General features: G+C 45.5%; 1 protein-coding gene across 1 annotated transcript; it reads left to right on the top strand.

Moving 5' to 3' along the window:
• The first annotated feature begins 4,996 nt into the window (after positions 1–4,996).
• On the top strand, positions 4,997–17,725 carry DDO (D-aspartate oxidase). The gene is made up of 5 exons (XM_057413228.1): positions 4,997–5,245; positions 10,400–10,608; positions 10,789–10,897; positions 11,713–11,889; positions 14,000–17,725. Exons 2-5 carry the CDS (start codon positions 10,437–10,439, stop codon positions 14,565–14,567), a joined length of 1,026 nt encoding a protein of 341 aa, XP_057269211.1. The 5' UTR covers positions 4,997–5,245; positions 10,400–10,436; the 3' UTR covers positions 14,568–17,725.
• The last annotated feature ends 295 nt before the right edge of the window (positions 17,726–18,020 follow it).

Below are 18,020 nucleotides of genomic sequence, written 5' to 3'. Positions count from 1 at the left end.
TTTGCCATCTCCCCCAAAATCAGACATCTATATTACTGTAGATAGATATTCTATATGCTGTAGAGATTAGTGGCCACATTTTTCAATTCTATCTGCACAGTCAAATTAGTTCCATTTACTTCTGAAACCAGAATAATGATTTATATCCCCTTATAAAAGATTTTTATTTTCTTCACTGCATTGTCCTAGAGCGTCAAATAGCATTTTGGTCCTGGTGTTAGGACAAAATCACCTCCTATATTAGGACTAAAATGCTTCAAAGCAAAAAACAGTAAGTTTAAGTTCAGGGAGTTTCTGTGTAATAATTACATGGAAAGCAGAAAGGAATCTTCATGTTTCCTTCAATTGTGTGGGTGTTCCAGTATTTGCAGAGAAAACCTCTAAAGAGAATGTCATAGAATACTGTGGTTTCTGTCCAAATATATTAGTTCAGCAAAAGCATGTGCTTAACCTTACCCGCATGAGTAACCACATCTTTATTCAGATAATGACTTGAATACATACTTTTATGAGTGAAGATACAATTACTCACATGCTGTGGGTTTTTGTTTTGCTGAAGAGCAGACCTAGTATTCTTCCACTGCTTTCATATCCCCCTCCAGTTCACAGAGCAGAACTCTCCTTATCTGAAAGATCCTTTGGCTAACCCTGCATGCTCTGCCTTAAACAAGGGTTTAACCGTGCTAAGGGAAAATGTCATGCGATACACCTAACAAGGAATTGAATTGGTACTGTCTGGCATTGCAACCACCCTGCCCCTTGACAGCTCCAAGTAATTGCATTATTTGGGGGTTTTTCCACACTGATAACTCCCTCTTTTATTAGTACAAGGTCCTATCTTAAACTCCTTAGTCTTAAGTGCAGGGGACAGTAAGTCTGCTTTTAGCAAGGTACTAAGGAACTATTAAAATTAATTTTTCTACTTCCTTACCTGCTGAATAACTGATCTGGGAGTTACCCTACTAAGAACAGACAGTGCATGTTCTGTGTTCCTTTGACTTGAGGGATTCAGGACCTAGTAATCTGTTACTGGTATACATAAAGAAAATAAAGAAGAAAGCAAAAACTTACATGAACCAGTGATACTGAGCAATGCTTACCAGCTAAAATCTAATGATGATTCTAAAATACAATGTAGTTTGATAACTTTTAATCCCAAAAGTCAGTTCCTCCTGTCACTGAAGTCAGTTGGTACTTGGTCTTTGATTCAAATTAGATCTGGATTTCACTGAACTAATGATGTTACTTTTTGCCCTAGAAATAAAATTTTTATTGATCCACAGGTACACCTTTTGTGATTTTATGCATGAATAGCTTAAAGGATGCCTCGGGTTATCCTATTCTTTAACCTGAGAAAGCATATTACTGTAGAGAAGGAAATAGCATGTGTCTATATGTCTCTAGCATTTCTGTTTGCTTGTTTTTTCCATATGGACAAAAATATGTTTAACACTAGTTACACATTATAAATGTAGTGTTGACAAGGTGAGTTGATGTCTTTCTTTTAAATATTCATAGATTATCTAAATCTCTCATAAAAGGACATTGAGTTTGAGAAGGCTTCTGTCTCTGTGGGGTATATTTAACTGTTGTTGCTCATGGAAAGAATTACTTTTCAGAGTTTCTTATCTGAGTCCTTAAGTTCCTTTATGTTTGCATTTCCCATCTCTATCTTAGTGCAAATTGTGCTGATCAATGTCTCGGGGGTTACATAATGGTTTATGAGGTAGATTAGACAGACTGGAATTCTTACCCATCTTAATTGCTGGTCACTACTGCACAATGACAAATGGTTTTGTCCTAAATTTCATATCATGTTTTATTAGACAGTCTTGCAGTTTGTTAAGGACATACTTTCTGGGTTAAATACAGGAATGAAGGCAGTTATCATTGGTTTAATGATAACTAAGGAAAAATAATGAGTAAATGTGTTTGACATTTTGAATCTGTATTTTGAAACTGATAAGATGTATTTTCTACTTTAACAACAGCTCACTTAAATTTCTTTGTGCAAATTTCTATAGTTTAAACATCAATGTAAAAAAAAAAGAAAGCTATGCAAACTTTGTGCAATCTGTAAAATGTTTTGGGTGGTGCCCCGAATGTTTGAACAAGGGGGTGAATCCTGCCTGAAGGCTGAGGGCTTTTGTGTAATGGCTCTGTGGAAACAAGATGGTCTCATATCCCAGATGGAGTGGAGGACTCATTGACATTCTCCTTCATCTTCCATAGCTTATTTTTGCCAGCTTCTTAGGTGCAGTCACTTAGGAAGCCTCCACAGCATTGGGCTCACCAACACGCAAACCCTGTGAGTGTCTTTCATAAGGGCTTATAAAAGGCACGTAAGCATGATGCCAGAAGGCATTTGTGGCTGCAAACAGGAGGGTCTGGATTCCTCCTATGCCTTTTACAAACATCTTAAAGATGCTTGTCTCAATCTCAGAACAGATTTGTAGGGAACAAATTAAACGCAAAGATTATTTAATTTTTTTTTTAAGAGTGTTGACAAAAGAACAAGTTTATTCTGTCTGGAAAAATTCTAATAATGCAGTCAAGCATTATCTGCATTGTTGCATCTCACATGAAGAAAGATTAAAGCACATAGAATCATAGAATAGTTAGGGTTGGAAAGGACCTTAAGATCATCAAGTTCCAACCCCCTGCCATGGGCAGGGACACCTCACACTAAACCATCTCACCCAAGGCCTCGTCCAACCTGGTCTTGAACACTGCCAGGGACAGAGCATTCACAACCTCTCTGGGCAACCCATTCCAGTGCCTCACCACCCTAACAGGAAAGAATTTCCTCCTTATATCCAATCTAAACTTCCCCTGTTTAAGTTTGAACCCATTACCCCTTGTCCTATCACTACAGTCCCTAATGAAGAGTCCCTCCCCAGCATCCCTATAGGCCACCTTCAGACACTGGAAGGCTGCTATGAGGTCTACTCTATGCTCTGGTAATCTAATAATTTTGTACAAGAGTCTGTACCAGGTGCTGTGTGCATTTTGGTAATGTGGAGGAAGTATGTGCTCATATGAAGGCGTTTGTTTGCCCAGAATACATGGATTTAATTCAACGTATGTTCTTTTTTAATGTGTGTTTATTATCTGCAATTATGTGCAAGAATAAAGTCAAACACACGTTATTTAATCTTAACACTTTTATGAAATTTAATGAACTGTTATCAGCAGCTCCGCGTTTGGTACATGTTCCCTTGCAAGACCTGGGCTGGGGCTTCAGCCTTCCATGAAGAGCCCATGGTTTAGGCTGACAGGTATCGTGTGTGTCTTTTCCCTGTTTGTGTTTGCAGGTGTAAATGAAGGTTTGGGTAATGTGTTAGGTGGCGACTATGACAAAATGTGCAATAAAACATCACATGTTTCGGATTTCAGTTGCAGGAAGAATATAATTCGTTTTTACCTATATTTGTGTAAGCTGACTGGGACAGTAGTCCCTCAGACACAGTCAGTACTGACAAAAATAGCTGCAGATAGTGTAGAATGGGTATGAGTTGATCAGAAGAGAGAGTAGGTAACTGCAGGACTGAAAACAATGTAACTTGTAACCACTTGGTCTTCAGTGCATGTGAAAACTTACTGTAACTGTCACACAGGAACTGGAGTGGGCGGACAGTGCAAGGAAAATGAGAATTGCAGCAATTTACAGGCCTGTTTGTGATTTGTCCCCTTAGCTGATTTCAGGAACCTATTTATCTTCCACTTCCGTTAAGCCTCTAATTAGTGCAAATTATTTTTTCCATGCATATTTTATTAATGTTATGTTTTCTGATCAAGTTACACCCATCAATTGGTTTAATCATTTGTGTTTTAATGACTCTGTATGCCCTTGCCAGGTGATTTACGTTTCTCCCTGAAAGTGAACATAGCGAATTGTTCAAATATTTGCTCAAGTTGAGATATTTGCATCCTCCCTGATATACTGATTTCAGAAGCATCAAGTTCAATGAAGCTGAGATTGAGGTATATACCTCAAATGGAGAGGCATCCTTTTTTCAATATGATTGATACATAAAAATGATTGCAGAGAGATTTGTACACAAAATCAGCTCTTTCAAAGAAATTACTAACCTAGGTTTATGAGTAATTGGAAGCAATGGGAAATGCTGCTTGGGTGCTTGTTGCGGATGAGCAGGATCCAGCTATGGAGTGCTTACAGGCACCTAATTATTAACATTGCCTCATTATGTTCCATGTAAAGGTAACTGACTTTCACAGGAATAAGAAAAAACCAGCACCCAGGGGAGATTCTTGTGAAGATTCTCTCCACAGTCTCAGTGCCAGTGATGAGAAAGAAAAGCCGTTTTGAATAAGGTGATCAGCTGGCCACATGCTTTGCATGATGCTGCTGTACGTACAGATGCCCTTCGGATGGCTACTGTTCCGTATTTAAAAGGCTATGAAGAATAGGAAGTTCCATGACAAATTTGGAAGTTCCATGACAAATGCTGTTCGGCAGCGTCAGGGAGGGAAACGGTCTGCAAACACCACCTTGCTGAGCCTGCTTAGGGACAAAAGCTCAGGCTGTCAAATATTAGCCAAAATGTCCTGCTAATGGCAAATGCCCTGGAGCCAGGAAGCCCTGGCCTACGATTTCATCCCAGTGATCCTCCAGACAGGTTTGCTTTTGACAAATTTGTGTTTTTCTGCTGAAAAGGTTAATCCAAACAGCCCCGCCTGGCTGTGCTCGTTAGGCATTTGCGGTTTAGCAGGGACTCATTCTTCATTGACCAGTGATGACTGAAATGGTTGGCCCCAGGGACACGCTCGTGTTGCTGCCATCCTCACTGCTAGCACGATTGCACAAGCATTGTGGCAATCTTGGGACAGCTTCAGAACACAGTTAATTGCTCGCAGGAGAGTTAAAAGGACAACGTGTTCTGTGCAGGACAGCAGCAGCGCTGGAGCGAGCGCACGGGGGAAATCACCCAGGAAAAAAGGTACCAGCAGGCCGCGTACGGCAAAGCTTCGTCAGCGCCAACGCGCGGCGGCCGGGCGCTCCGGGAGAGGTGCCAGCGCTGGACGTGGCCTTTGCCTGGGCACAAACAGCTCCTTCATTAGCAGAGGGACGGGGAGCTGGGGGCTCGGGAAGCCACCTCGGGGAAAGGGAGCTGCCAACAGCCCCTCAGCCTCCTCCCCGGCAACGCGCTCCGTGCTCTCCTACTCCCCCGCACTTCCCGGGAAGGTGTCTCTTGCAGCCGGACGGGGGCCTCCTCCTCACCAGGTATTGCCTTCTCTGCCCACTTGTTTGTGCTGTTTTGGTGGGGTTTTTTTGGACTACTTCCAGTCGAAGAGGGAAATGTTAGCTAACGGAGCCCTTCTTGGCCGGGGAAGGTGGCCTGGGGGGGCCTGCACAGGGACCTGGCACAAACCAGCTCTGTCAGCTCAGGAAGGGAGAGCTTCAGGCCACAGACGGGGGCAGCTGCGCAGTATGAATGCGGTGGCTGTCACGGGTGGCTGTGGCGTGAGCGGCGAGCCGCAGGGTTTGGCTGTGGCTGCTCTGCCTTACCCTGCCCCCGCCCCCCGGGGGAGCCGGGGGCCTGCCAAACCTCCTCTTCTCCCTGCTTCCCCTCTCCCCGCACAGAGAGGCAGCAGGCTCAGCAGCTCCCTGCAGGGAAAGAGGGTTGCAGACCTCCCTGGGTTTGGAGAAGAGCCAGCGCATTGCTCTGCGTGTACGTGCTGCAAGTGGAAGTTACTGCTGCTGGTGGCTCATAGGGTGGGTGTAACCTACTGTCCTGTAAGAGGTGTTTCTTGTGCATGCATAGGGGAACACCTATCTGAAAGAGGAGCTGAGGCCTCCCTGAGAACCCTCGGGTCTCCTGTGATAGTGGATCAGACTCCTGCTTTCTGGCAGTAGTGCTGTGTGTGCAGAAAGGCTGAGGGGATCACAAGGAGTTTCCAGAGCTGTTCGGTGAAGAGAGCGCACCCTCGCCTTCTTCCTGTGGCAGGTCCCAAATGTACATCTCGCAAAGCAGCCCAGATGACGGAAGAGAGACCAGGTCAGAGTCAAAAGCCAAAACTGGGGCCACCTCCTTAGCAAACTTAAGAATGGCTCAAGCTTCACGAGCATCTCTAACTACCTTTAGCAAAGAGCCTGACAGAACCCCACTCTGCGGTCAGGCAAAAGGATACAACACTGCAGGAGCTTGTAAACAGGGGAAGTGAATAAGCAAAAGAGTGAACTGCAAATAAAGGAAGGGATAAAGTGTTCCACGTTGGACATGGACAGGGTCAGTTGGTGCAGCAGCCTTGGTGGATAAGGAGCCCTCTATGGTAGTTCAGAAAGGCTGGAGCCTTTGCTCCGGGGCTATTGTAAGCTTCAGGAGATCCAAAGCAATGTTTCATCACTTCTGTATAGTGAGAGTTAATAAAAAACCCAATCCCTACAGGGCTTTCAAATGTAACATGTTTTGGTTACTTCCTGTTTACCCATTTTCTGGTCAACAGTTCAATTGGTTTTTTTTCAGCTGCTTATTTGCATGTGTAAAATGCTTTGCTTAGTAGGTCAGCCAGGTTGCAACACAAGCTAAGAGTATCCAGCCTGCCAGAGAAGCATGCATGTGGAGTTGAGCCATAGGGAGAAAAGGGCATGGTGAGCGGCTCTGTCTGTAATGCAGTGATGCCAAAGTGAGAGCATTTATGCAGCTCTTCCAGCTGAGGGATGCCAGTATCCCATGGTCTGTTACAGCCTGGAGGGACCAAGGGCCAAGAGGCTACAGCTGCAGCTGGCAGTGGGTATGCATGTTTCTCTGTGTGTAATAAAATCACAGAATCATAGAATGGGTTGGGTTTGAAGAGACCTTGGTTCCAACCACCCTGCCAGGACAGCTTCCACTTGACCAGGTTGCTCCAGGCCCTGTCCAACCTGGCCTTGAACACTGCCAGAGATGGGGCAGCCACAGCTTCTGTGGGCAACCTCTGCCAGTGTCTCACCACCCTCACAGCAAAGAACTTATTCCTAATATCTTATTTCAGTCTACACACTGTCAGTTTAAAGCCATTCCTCCTCAGCTTATCCCTACATGCCCTTGTTAAAAGGCCCTCTCCAGATTTGTGTGTGCATGTATGTGTGCTGTTGACCAGTGTGTTTATCCATACTGATCTATCCACTGCTAGAATGATGTTATAAGGCTGAAGGCTGGTGGCACTCAGTGATGACATACAGCTGTGTGAGGCAAAAAAGAGTAAGTACCTGCTTGCATCACATGAGGCTGACATTGTCAGCATTGTCAGTTGCAGGAGTTGGATCATTAAGTCACATCACAAAGTATCTCAATTTAAAAAATACCTATTCATTCTGGGAGGAGCAGGAGGACAGCAGGGGCATGAAGCCTGTGTCAGGCAGCTGGTGTCCTCTTTGCTGGGGAATTACAGCTCCGGGTGGCTTTGTCTGGCTTTTTTCCCATTCTGACACTAAGCAAGGACAGAGATAAGCAGTACCTGACATCCTTTGCCTGCCTTCCCAACACCTACTGCAACTGATTAGCCTTTTAAACACTGATTTTTGCAACCCCCTCAGCACAAGCCAGTCTGAGGGGGCAAGAGGTGTCACCCTCACTGGCATCAAGCTGCCCTGCCACATCAGCTTAATACCGTTTCTCCTCCTGTGCTCTCCCAGAAGGTACAAGGCTTCCAGGTGAGGCAGGCTGTGCAGGACAGTCCTGCAGAGGTTACCTGCAGGTCATCAGACAGTTACCTGCAGAGGTAAGTGGCTCTGCAAAGCCTGAGCTGCACTTGCTGTTACAAGCTGTGTGTAGCTCCTGCTTTACAGGCGGTCAGTTTTTGGCACATTAACACATTAGGGCTTGATGTGCTCCTGGGCTGCAGCAGTAAGTGCTTGAAAAATGGTGAATTCAACAGCCTTCTGAGCCATTCCTGCAGGCTGCAGACCCACCAGCAGCCCCTCCTCGCCCTAGCTGGCTTTTGCAACATTGAGATCAGTTGATACTGAAAATCCCATCCAAACTGGGAAGACCTGTGAAACCTGACCCTCCGCCGAGCTGCAGCTCCCCTCTCTCCCTCAGCAACAGTGAGGTCAGTCAGGAAATTCAATCTCCATCACCATTCAAGGGCTTCTGCGAATAAGAGTGGTGAGTGGCAACGAAGGGCACATCTCTTGCAGATGCATAATGTACCTGTCACATATATCCCAGGGGCGGCTGAAAAAGCAGGACTCTGGTCATCCATGAACAGCTGGGAGGCTCACTGGGCATGCTAAGAGCCGTATGCCATTTCCACAGCTGCCAAGGCTGAGTGAGAAGGTTTGTTAATAAAAGCGTGTTTAGAGACCTCTCTCAGAACCAATTTTCCTAAGTATTTTTATCATTATTACCCCTCCCATTTCTTGTTGCTAATATCTCCCTTTCCTTTCCCCTTTCTCTTCCTCTTTCATTTCCCTTCCCCTTCCTTTTCCTTTTCCCCTTCCTTTCCCCTTCCTCTTCCTTTTCCCCTTCCTTTCCCCTTCCTCTTCCCCTTCTTCTTCCCCTTGCCCCAGCCCTTTTTCAGATGTGGTTTGTGAGTGGCAACCCATGCAGGCCAGTGATTCTGGTTCAGGTTCAGGGTATCTTCTACCTCTGCTCTTCATCTTCTTTCCTACTGTGTGGGGGAAACTTTTACAGTCAGCTTATGAAAGAAGATGTAATAATTAACAGGAAGAAGCTTAAACTTTGCCCTGAGTGGAAGAAGAGGGGTTGTAACAACCCTTGGCTGTGATGCAGATGGACAATGATGGGCAGTGATACCTGCTCCTCTCTCTCTTCCTACATAGTAGACCATCAAATTTTAAGTAGGAAAACCTCAGGGGTAAGTGAGAAGCTGTGTGAAGAGTTGTGAGCACGGATCTCATAAATAAACCTGACCTATCATAATCCTACACAGTCTGCTTGCCTGAATTTACATCAGACACCAAAAGCCACAGGATGATGGGAAATCAGCCTGTCCTTAAAACTGCAGGCACTGGTTTCCAGGAAAAGTTCTTGGAAAGCAATTAGTAAGGCTGGATTTCTACAGTCAGGGGTGAGTGAGTCCCATAACAGGAAGCAAGACCATAAGGAGGCAAGACCAAAGGTCCGTCTTACTCAGCATCCTTTCCAAGAGTGAATACTGGTAGAATACTCCAGGCAAACATAAGACCCATAGGCCAAGGAGATTCTCCCCCTGCATCCATGCTCAGCTTTTCACAGTGACCCCTTGAAGGAGCACCTGAGCCAGCAACTGCATCCAAATCACCTGTTTCAAAGCTGCTGAGGGATTTATTGCCTCTGAGCTTGCCTGGTCTCTTTTGGACATTTAGCTCCTGCCTTCAGGGAGTTTGCAGGGTGCACTGAGTTGCACAGTTCAGTTGTGCTTCGTGTCTCCACTGGTGTGAAACCTGTTGGGTGGCTGTGGCCAGGCACATAGACTGGCACCTCTCTGGGATGGGCAGCCAGGTGATTATCAACCAGGAGATGTGCGCCACTCATTAGGACAGGTGCCAAGCTCCCAGACTTGGTCTGGACTAGGGAAAGCAGACATATTGCACCCCCTGGAGTAGCAATCAGCAGTTGAAGATGCTGAGGGGTAGAGTGGAGCTGCTCCAGGACATAAAGCAAGGCAAAGAGAGGCAAATATACAGGCTCTTGGGGCAGCAAGGCTGGCTGGCTCCTGGGTACCACCATGTGCTGCTGGGAAAGTGGCAGCCTCAGATGCCCACAAATCTGTCCAAGGCAGGGGGTCACACAGGCAGGTACTGGGGGGCAAGGATAGGTTGGAGACCTCAGGTTACTAGGGGCACAAAATCCCCCAGGGTGCAGGTAGCTTCTCTTCTCACACTTTTCCCACCAAGGCATCATTGCTCAAGCAAGTTTTATATGTGGGAGTGTAAACAGCCAGGCTGTACCCATGAAACTATGCATTGTGTTTAATAGCTAAAACTCACACATTCTAGGACAGACCTATGCCGCTAACCCAGTCGTCAGGGTCAGAGGGGGAGCCCTGCACAGCAGAGGAACTAAGATGCATGTTAAGAAAAACATCATCCACAATGCACTGAACTCTTTGCTCCGTGTAACCAATTTGCCTCCTGTGCAATTTGCTTCTACTGCCCAGGCAGCGACAAACCTCATTGCTGGAGATCCTGATGTTCAAACAACCCTTTTGCTCCTGGTGCCTGAAAGCTAATTTCCCCAGAGCTCAAACTTTTGCCTCTGACACTATAGAAAACTTGATGAGTGCCTCACTCCCGCAGGTACATTGAAAAACCCTTGCCCCGGATTGCTAGTGCATAAACACCAGTGCTGTACATACAGATAGTTCTCTTGCCTTTGCTCTTGTGCTGAGGATGGGGTAGTGGCTATTGGAATACTTCTCAAAAATCTGGATATGTGATTTCCAAATGCAGGGTAGGTACCTCTCTCCTCTGGCACGTCATCCTGGGGATGGCAGCACCCAAGGTCGCAGTGGTTGGTGCGGGAGTCATCGGCCTGTCCACAGCGCTGTGCATCATGGAGACTTATCCCAGCTGCTCTGTGACCATCCTTTCAGAGCAGTTCAGCCCCAACACAACAAGTGATGTTGCAGCTGGGATGCTCATCCCTCACACCTACCCAGGTATGTGTAGCCCCGCGTGGTGCTGCTCATGGCACCTCATGCTGCTGTGTGCCCGCACGTGCAGAGATGCACAGAGATTCAGGAAGAAGAGTGCCATAAGCTGCGTTCATCAACACTGGATTGTACGTTTCTGTTCTTTACATTATTCCTCTCTGTGTGTTTGGTTTTGATTACTTGCAGACACACCGATCCACGTGCAGAAGCAGTGGTTCAAAGAGACCTTTACTTACCTTTTTGCCATCAGCAACTCAACTGAGGCATCAGAGGCTGGCATTCACCTGGTTTCTGGGTAAGAACAGCCCCCTGGGGCAGCCTTTAGCATGTCTATACTGTGTGCTGGAGCAGAGAGGTTTTCCTTGCCGGATTTCAGGGGTATTCCCTTCATGGAGTAACTTCATGGAGTATTCCCAAGAAACTGAATTGCAGCTGCTCAGATATGATGTATTTTGAAGCAAAAATCATTCATAGGTGCACACAGAGAAACCACTCAAGACTGGCCAGCACCAAATGTCTTTTAATAACTGATGTTTTCCATACTGTCATCCACCGGTTGCTTGCAGCATAGGTGGTCTCCATAGGGATGGGGCTGCATGGTCTTCCAGCTTCAGCAGCTAGGTATACGAATGCAGTTGCAGGGGGTGTGTTGGGTTGGGTTTTTTTAATAATGCCTATTACGTACAGAAATTCGCCTCTTGGGAGTGTTGAGGCTGGTCACTGTAGCTTTATGGGTACCCAAAAAGCTGTGACCAGGTGTGCAAGTGACCCTATGTGCAGGTCCAGCCAGGGTGGCTGCAACCGTGGTGAGGGGACTTTGTAGTTCTACAGCTGGAAGTATATGCAGTATAGTTGGAAGAATTCTCTCCAGTTCATTTACTATGGTGTGTCACCCTCAAGCTCAGCTGTGGCAGCCCTCTGCCTGTTTGCCAAGGCAGGTATTGCAGTAGCAGGCAGCAATGTTCCCTATTGCTGTTAAGCTTGCTGAGCTACTCTGATGAGTGGGAAACAGGTTCCTGAATCTCTGGGTTTGTGCAGAGATTGCTGTGACACATAACATGGCAGAGCAATAGCAGTAGGTTTTGCAGCTTTTGTCATGTGTCCTTTTAGGTGGCAGGTCTTTAAAAACACTCCCAAGGAAGAGTTACCTTTCTGGTCGGATGTTGTCCTGGCATTTCGACCAATGTCCAAAGCAGAACTCCAGAAGTTTCCACAGCATCGATCTGGTCAGGCCTTTACAACACTGAAATGTGACTGTCCACCCTACCTGTTGTGGCTGGAGAAAAGGTTGGTTTTGCTGCAGGATGGGCACATGGAGAGAAATGGAGGCAGAGGGACTGGGGGCAAGCTCGGGATTTCTTGAGAGCCTTAGGTTTGAGCAAAACTGGCAAAGGGCTGTTTCTCACTGGGGAAAATTCAGCAAGTTCTCCCTTGGGGAGAAGCACCAGAAATAAATAACTGAGTTTTCAAAATGTGAAAGGCCCCAGTTATGCAATGTCCACTTTCTACCACTGTAGCTGTACAGTCAGGCTTAGAGCAGGAGTGCCTCTGGGCATAGGACTGACACAACCACAGGGCCACACTTGGCCAGCCAGACCTTGAAGGTACATTGGGCACCTCCCATCTCCTAAGAAAACTTGTGGGTGCTCCTCATTTGTCAAACTTCCCAAATAATACCCCTCTGTTCTTGAAGATACGTCCAACCCCTGGAGAATGGGCATGTCTAGAAAGTTGTCTTATCTCTGAAGCCTGCACTTAAGAAGTAAGATGGACCAATTAAGCTCAAATTTGGTCAACAATTGAACTAATTTCTTAATCCAGTCAGGTAAAAAATGGTCAAATAGTATCATCTTGTAGCAAATCTTTTGGAAATGATTGCCTGTATAAGACGGTTGATGCCCTGACTCTCAGGAGTTCATGGCTTTAGAGTTCATGCCTGGATTGACATGAAGGTTAGAAAATCTGCCAGTTTCCAAGTTTCCCCAAAATATGTGGATTTTAGATAGCCACAGGAAAGTCAGGATGCAGATATAAAAAGGTTTTGACATCCGGCATGTGCATTTAATCCACTTAAGTACCCATAAAGTGAGACAATAGCTGTCTCCTCTTGAGAGAAAGCAATAGGCTGCAAGCTGATTTGAGGTTAAGTGAAGAAACGTGTACTGACACCATGGTACAAATTGCCAGCTCAGCTGGCTTCTTGCATGCCTTTCATCTCACTGCAAAATGTGAAAACCTGAGTCCTGTTCTAGCAGCCAGCCAGGCTGGGAGTACTTCAGTGCCATCAGTGCCATGTGAGGTCTTTGCTGTCTCCTTGGTGCAAATTCTCCATCATGTTTCATTACCTAACCGAGTCAGAAATTTCTGCTGACGTACAACTGAGTTGTACAACGCATTTAGTATCTGCCATGTGACTTCTGCTCTCTCCTTATTCCTGCCGTAGCCAATTTAATTCTCAAAAGATGTAGTCTAATAGATGATCAAGCTCCTTTTCTTTCTCTTCTCCCTGGTGATCAGAAGCGAAAGCATATTAAACATGTAACTAATTCTCAAGTCCCTAGTGACTCAAGCAGTATTTATAGACAATTCTCCTGGCAATCCACAAGGAAAATTGTCTCTTTGCCCACCTTTCTGGTCCAAAAATGGGCTTCAGGAATTTTTTTCATGCTTGCTTGCCTGAATTTAGGAGTTTTCAGTTTTTTTATTGGTGTATTTTTTTATGTCATGATGACAGAGTCCCAATTACAACACTTACGAGCTCTCCCAGCAAGCTGCCCAGCCAGAGCTGCTGCATGAGACCTCCCCTGTTCTTCCCAGCCAGCCTCAGTGCCTTGCCAAACCAAACCCTCAGAGCATCAGCCGTGCCCTGGATCCTCTGCTAACTCACTGCTTTGAGGGAAACCAATGGGTTTATAGTGGGGTTGATCACTTTGCCAGCTGCCAGACTATTGCAAAGGACAGGATCTCCTACTTGGTACCCCCACTAAAGACCCCCAGCAACTGGATCCAGCTGGCAGGATGCAGGGCTCCATCTCATGCCAATGTTTTTCCATAGGGAAGGGCTTCAAGCTTCAGGCAAGTTTAGGGTGGAATTTGGCTTGAACATGAGGACCTGACTGTCTGCCTAGGGTCTTATGCCAGACCCTTGTCTAATATTGATCAACCAGATGCATCTTTTCCAGCCCAAGTATGCTAAAAAATAGCTTTGATGAGATCAAATCAGACAAATAACATACAGAAACCTCACAGCATTTTTTTTTCTTTTTTGCCTTTTGTCCAACCTGTTTGGTTTTGACCACTGTGTTAAAGGCAATCTATCTCATTTACTGAATGTCCATAATAATTACATGAGGGTTTAGGGATTTCTTCTCTGCCTCACTTCTGTGGTCTTTTGCAGGTTGAAAGCAACCGGCATCCAGATGTACACCAGAAAAGTTGCAGACTTGTGGGAGCTGCATAGCAAATATGACATAGTTGTCAACTGTGCAGGCATTGGAGCCCACCAGCTGGTAGGGGACAAGAAGCTCCTTCCTGTCAGAGGACAAGTACTCGAGGTTCATGCTCCTTGGGTGAAAAACTTCATCCGGGATGGGGATGGCTTAACTTACATCTACCCAGGCATACACAGGATAACCCTGGGGGGAACCAGGGAAAAGGAGAACTGGAGTCTCTCCCCTGACCCTGGCACTACCAAAGACATCTTTAACAGATGCTGCTCCCTTGAGCCCTCACTGCGGGGAGCTCAAGACATTCAGGTGAAGGTGGGCTTGAGGCCATCCAGGCAGTGTGTGAGACTGCAGAGAGAGGTCTTGAGTCAAGGAGGAGTTAAGCTCTTGGTGGTCCACAACTATGGTCATGGTGCAGGTGGCTTTTCGGTGCACAGGGGCACAGCCAAAGAAGCTGCTTGCCTTGTGGGAGAGTGCATTGCTGCCCTGCAAGGCTCCTCATCAAAGGCCAAGCTTTGAATCCCAGAGGCTCCCTTTCCATTTACAACAGGCTAGTGTGGCATCTCCTAGTAGCAGCTTTGGACTTCTATTCCATTACTGGATAGAAGAAACCTAAGACATCAGCTTGTGCCGTTGCAGAGGCTGAGTGGTATCGCACCTGGCTTCCAGCTGCTGCTTTGGAAAGGCATGATGAGTTGATTCAAATATTTGTCCAGTTTTTGCTCCTCCTCTGTCTGGCATTGTTTCTGCCCCTAGGCATTTCTTCTAGCCTCATGTTAAAGAGAAGGCAGGATATTTAAATATTCTTCACATAATGGGGGTCACATTGCTGCAGTATTTAGCATTTCTTCATGTGCAGCTGGAGGATATCAGATGCACTACGTTCACATTCAGTAAAAACTAGTTGTTTCCTCTTGTGCCAAATCTGATCTAGTATTGCCTTTACTCCTGCCATCTTGGTAACAAACTTTACAATTTTCCATATGGTTTACAAGGAAAAGAAGATTCCTGCAGTGCTGCATTCCAGTGCTCAGGGTCAGCTCTTACAGAAAGCAATGTTAGTGCACAATGACCAGGCAAGTGTGACTTTAAGAGCAGGTATGTGACACTGATCACTGCATTCACCCACATTACACCTCAGGGAGCTTAATGCAAAGTTTTGAGAGAAGTTGCCCCATATGAGCTGTGGGTTTGCACACCGTTTCTCACACCTGTTTGCAAATCTCTTTTTTTTGTCTCCAAGCCCTTCAGATTTTGCTCACAGACACAGATGATTTTTTTCCTCCTACGAGCAGCATTGACGTGGCCTGTGTTTGACAGAGAGGGTTTATCAGAGTGGTCTTGCGAGTGCAAGCATCTCTTTTCTACTTTGCATTGGCACTGGCTGCTTTCCTTGCAACAGCGGGTATGAATGAATCTGAGACAAACCAACAAGGATCTTAACACCAGCTTCTGAGACCACCAGAACCCAGACACTCACTCTGTGGCAGAGGCTAAGTGGGCGTCTCGGCAATTCCCCAAGCGTTGATGTGGCTGAAGGTAGTCGCTCCTAAATCTGAGTTTACTGTCGGAGTATAGGTCTTCCAGGGATTAAGCCACTTATTAGATCTTAACTGGCTTATTCAGAAGGATTAACATCCACTTTTCTGTAGGGTTTTTTTTTGAGCTTATAGTTACAAACCAAATCAAAATCCTTTAAGAGTTCACGTAAGTGAAATGAACTGATAAAGTTCTAATAATAGAGCAAAGGTCACTTCTCTCGTGTTCCTTTCATAAACAAAGGGTTTTTTTTTCATTTGTGATGACCTGACAGGGCCAAGAAAGGCCACATTCAGACATGGCTGCCAACTCCTGCTGTTCTCAGGGGGTATGAGGATGGTTTCCTTCACAAGAGACAGCCGTCAGAAGAAACATCACCAAATTAACTATAGGTCAATAAGCACCTGGGATCAGCCTAAGCCAACCGTGCCTTCAGCAGCCTTGCCCTCTTCTCCTCAGCTCTGAAGGCTAATCTTTCATTCCCCCCACCCATCATTTGTCCTTTCCAGGAGTACAAAAGGGTAGAGCTGCTGCTTTGGCAGCAGTATTGGCTTAAGGCTTGTCAAACTGCAGCTTTGTCCCCAGCTAACATGGAATGTAAAAATACATGGGAAAAGGTATGAGACCATCTGTGGAACCTGAGGGTGCACAAGTCCATGGGAACTGATGAGATGCAGTTGCAGGTCCTGAAGGCGCTGGTGGGTGAGTTGGCTAAGCCACTATCCATCATATTTGAGAAGTTATGGCAGTCCAGTGAAGTTCCCACTGACTGGAAAAAGGGAAATGTTTGGGTTGTTTAGGCTGGAGAAGGCTCTAGTGATGATGATTTTTGTAGCTCCTTGCAGGCAGTTTTGTATTTTACTATCTTAAACAAGCTGGTACCACCACAGACTGAGCCACTTCACTGTTTACTGCCTGACTGATGGCTCTGTGTATTAGCCCACCGATCCCTACAAGATGTCACTGGTGACTTTTCTCTACTGTGAAAAACAGATGATTTATTGTTACCTTGTCTCTCTATCCTGTATGCAGTTGCTGACTCATGAGAGGATCTTCCCTCTTACCCCTTGGCGGATTAGCTTCTTTATGAATCCCTGGTGACAGATGTTACTAAGGGCTTTCCAGAAGCTGAGTAGATCATACTGAATGGTTGCTTTAGTCTGCAGCTTCACTGTTTCCTCTGAAGCCGTAAGAGGGTTGTGAAGCACAGCTTCATAGCTCCTCACTGCAAAGCTCTGCCAATTCTTCCCTCTCGGTGTGTATCACTCCTTGCAAATATTGTATTACCACGGCTTTTACCATTTCCCTGCTACCGGTATTAGATTTAGTGGTCTGCATTTCTCCAGATCCCTCACAGCACTTAAAATAAAACAATGTCATGAACCATTCTCCTTTTTTTCCAGCTGTTTCAAGTAAAAGTTTGTACACCAGTCCTAATAGTGCAACAATTTCCCATTTGCATTCCTTAAAATCTGCTTCTCATGAATTTGCTACTCTCCCTTCCATCTATTTGTTTTAAAACCTCATCTAATGGCCTTTCAATCTGAGGCAGCTTCTCTGCATTATTCCCTTAACAAATAGCTCTGCTATTGGAATTTCACTAAACTTTTCTACACTGAATGCAGACACAAGTAATCTGTTTAACTGTTGTGTTAGGGCTTGTTTTCTCTCAGGCTTCTTTGCCATGCTGATCATCTGCTCACTGCATATCCTGGTCATCTGCAGAACCTTCCAGCAAGCTCCCTGCTCCTGCTGGGGTAGAGGAAGCTTTTTGTCTATTAGTTATTTCCTCAAAATCTTTTTTAGGCTGCCTTTCTGTTTCTGCTTTTAATTTGACAGAGTTCATGTCCTTTTCCTCATTTGGAAGTGATCTATTTCGGTTCTTTGCCATGTAATTTTTATTATGCTATTACAATGAACCAGTAATTATTTTTCTGGAATGTCTCTGATATTTCAATATCCTTACATAAAAATCAAGCACTTTAGACCCATATCTTATTTTCAGACTGATAGCAAATAGAAACAAGTGTACATTCATCCTGTTTGCTCCAGCTCCTGTGTCCTGTTAAAGGGGATTTATTTGTCCAGATTGCACCTTGTCATTTCCCACTTACTTGCAGTTATAAAGAAGTCAAAATGGCACCATTAAGGACTTGCCATCATGAACTCCTGCTCCTCTCTGCCTGCTCACTTTCCCCATCTCCAGAATGATATTCCTTTTAAACCTTACTGTCTCACACAGAGGTTTTCTTCCCTGCCAAGGTGATGCCACACAAGGGCTGAGCATCCTACTCAGATGTCTCTGCTTTTTGTTCCAGAAGCTTTCAACTTGCCAAGAATATGTCCTAATATTTTGGGAATACTCGCATATCCCTCCCTCATTTTTCTCCCTAGGCATGGCAAATTTAAATATTCTAAAATATATCCATAGAT

Source organism: Pezoporus wallicus, unplaced genomic scaffold, assembly GCF_028554395.1.
Source record: "Pezoporus wallicus isolate ANWC-B61680 ecotype Strahan unplaced genomic scaffold, APGP_CSIRO_Pwel_v1 contig_7505, whole genome shotgun sequence".
Taxonomy (NCBI): domain Eukaryota; kingdom Metazoa; phylum Chordata; class Aves; order Psittaciformes; family Psittacidae; genus Pezoporus; species Pezoporus wallicus.
Note: the sequence above shows the minus strand (reverse complement) of the source record. Positions and strands in the feature narration are given on the sequence as shown.

Coding starts and splice junctions, on each gene's coding strand:
- DDO (XM_057413228.1), top strand. CDS start 10,437: ATGGCAGCACCCAAGGTCGCAGTGGTTGGTGCGGGAGTCATCGGCCTG. Junction 10,609..10,788: donor CATCCCTCACACCTACCCAG/GTATGTGTAGCC, acceptor GATTACTTGCAG/ACACACCGATCCACGTGCAG. Junction 11,890..13,999: donor CTGTTGTGGCTGGAGAAAAG/GTTGGTTTTGCT, acceptor GGTCTTTTGCAG/GTTGAAAGCAACCGGCATCC.